The sequence below is a fragment of the Nicotiana sylvestris genome, chromosome 12 (assembly GCF_000393655.2).
Source record: "Nicotiana sylvestris chromosome 12, ASM39365v2, whole genome shotgun sequence".
NCBI lineage: Eukaryota > Viridiplantae > Streptophyta > Magnoliopsida > Solanales > Solanaceae > Nicotiana > Nicotiana sylvestris.
In genome coordinates this window covers 87,163,165-87,165,125 of record NC_091068.1, presented here as the reverse complement: position 1 = coordinate 87,165,125, position 1,961 = coordinate 87,163,165, and the positions used below count along the sequence as shown (strand labels likewise).

The 1,961-nt window shown below is 36.1% G+C and overlaps 1 protein-coding gene across 1 annotated transcript; it reads right to left on the bottom strand.

Annotated features, from left to right (window-relative positions):
* Window positions 1-325: 325 nt before the first annotated feature.
* Window positions 326-1,126, bottom strand: LOC138883324 (uncharacterized). The gene has a single exon (XM_070164005.1). The coding sequence runs from the start codon at window positions 1,124-1,126 to the stop codon at window positions 326-328; it is 801 nt and encodes a 266-aa protein (XP_070020106.1).
* Between the last annotated feature and the right edge of the window lie 835 nt (window positions 1,127-1,961).

The window sequence follows — 1,961 nt, the reverse complement described above, 5'->3', positions numbered from 1 at the left end:
TTTTGACTTTTCTGAGTTCATTTACCACTCTTTCAATATCAACAAGAGCAATATCAACAAATTCTTAAAGTTCATAACAAGATGGACATAAAGGAGTACGTGCCTCACTGGTTCCTTCATCCAACGATGAATAGGGTCTTCTTGAATCATCTTCTTATTAATTATTGTCTGTCATTAGTGCAAGTTTATCTGGTTCTTCATTTTCACATAGAGCCATAAAACACATATTCGCAATTTCCTCATGATCAGATTCCTCCTCATCGCTCCATGCTCCAAAAGCTTTCTTCTTTTGCACATTCCAGCTAAGCTTCATTTTTAATTCAGGTCAGTCAGCTTTGACATGTCCGAGTTTTCCATATTCGTAACACCTTCCATCATTTTTATCTGTTTCATTTCTTGCCATTCCTTTTCTGAAATTAAACTTACCTCTTCTGTAGTTTTTGTTCCTTCTCATCATGTTAGTCACAACTTGCGAGAGCATTGCAATGTTTTCATCTTGTTCTCCTTCTTCTACATCATATTCATTTTCAGGTTCAGCCAAGGTTGCCTTAAAGGCAACGGTTTTCTTTTTCTCTTGAATTTGTCTATCAAGATGAGTTTTCTCAAAAGCGATCAAACCACCTCTGAATTGATCATAGGAGATTTTGTCCAGGTCTTGACATTCTAGGGTGATAACTTTTGGTTGCCAAAGTGTAGGTAGACTTATTAGGATCTTTCTAACCTGTTCGCCAGTTTTAATGGGTCTTCCAAATGATTTGAGGTCTCCAAGGAATTTTCTAAATCTGGAAAATATTTCTTCAATAGATTCTCCATCCTTTATTTGAAATAGTTCATATTGCCCAACCAGGAGATTTATTCTAGTCTCATTTACTTTGTTAGTTCCTTCATAAGTGAATTCCAGTTTATCCCACATTTCTTTTGCAGTTTCGCAACTGGATATTTTTTCATATTCTTCTCCACTGATAGCATTGTATAGTAAATTTTTTGATTTTGCATTCAGAGTGATGACAACAGCTTGTTCATCAGTGTAATTGTCCAAATCCAGAGGATCAGTTGCTGTGATGATTTCACCATCTGCATTTTTTGTTGGAGGATTGGAAAATTTGCCTTTTTTATCACACGCCATACTTTGATATCGTATGACATGGTGTATGTTTCCATGCGAACTTTCCACTGTGAAAAATGCTGATCATTGAAGTAAGGAGGTCGAACCTGAGAGGTTCGTTCTTGAAAAATAGTACAAGCAATAGTGTTGGATCCCATTGATCTTTTTCTCACTGGCGGTAAAGCATAGATTGTGAGTCTTGCTCTAATACCAATTGAAAGTACAATAGGGGCTGAATTTTTGCCAAATTAAAATTTGGTCGACTAATATGACTATTAGTTGACTAATCCACGAGATAGAAGGATTAAAAGCAGTAAAGAGCAATACTGGTTTGGTACCATTGTGGTACTTACATCCAGTTCTTTTGGGTCACAAAGGTTCCCTTAAGATCTTTGAATAAATTTACACGATTGATTTGTGTTTACCATCATCTTATAGAATCAGCAATTGAGTTCTAATCAAGAGACACAAGTTTCTTTTATACTCTAGATCTCTCTATCTTTTGAGACACTGATAACTCAGAATTATAGTGTTTGAAATAAGAAGTAGACAGATTTGGAATACTCTTTTTGTAGTTGCATAGTCTTCCTCTTGAGAGAGCTTCCTTTTATACCAGAGAAAAGAGCCATTAAATCCTTATTGGAAACGGGAGGCATAAGATCTTTGATTAAGGGATTTGACCCAAAAGATGCCTCTTTGAATCTTGCTCTTTGACTGGACCAGATTCGAATGTGACCTTCCATGTTACGGCTGATTTCAAGGAGAGATTTAGTGAGCGTATTCTTCGAAACTAGAATGATCCAGATTTAGTAATCTGGGTTCCCTTGATTGAGTCAAAATGCTTTTTGATTGGCCA

What these genes read in the sequence shown, in the direction of transcription:
- LOC138883324 (XM_070164005.1), bottom strand. Translation starts at nt 1,126, where the DNA reads ATGGCGTGTGATAAAAAAGGCAAATTTTCCAATCCTCCAACAAAAAAT.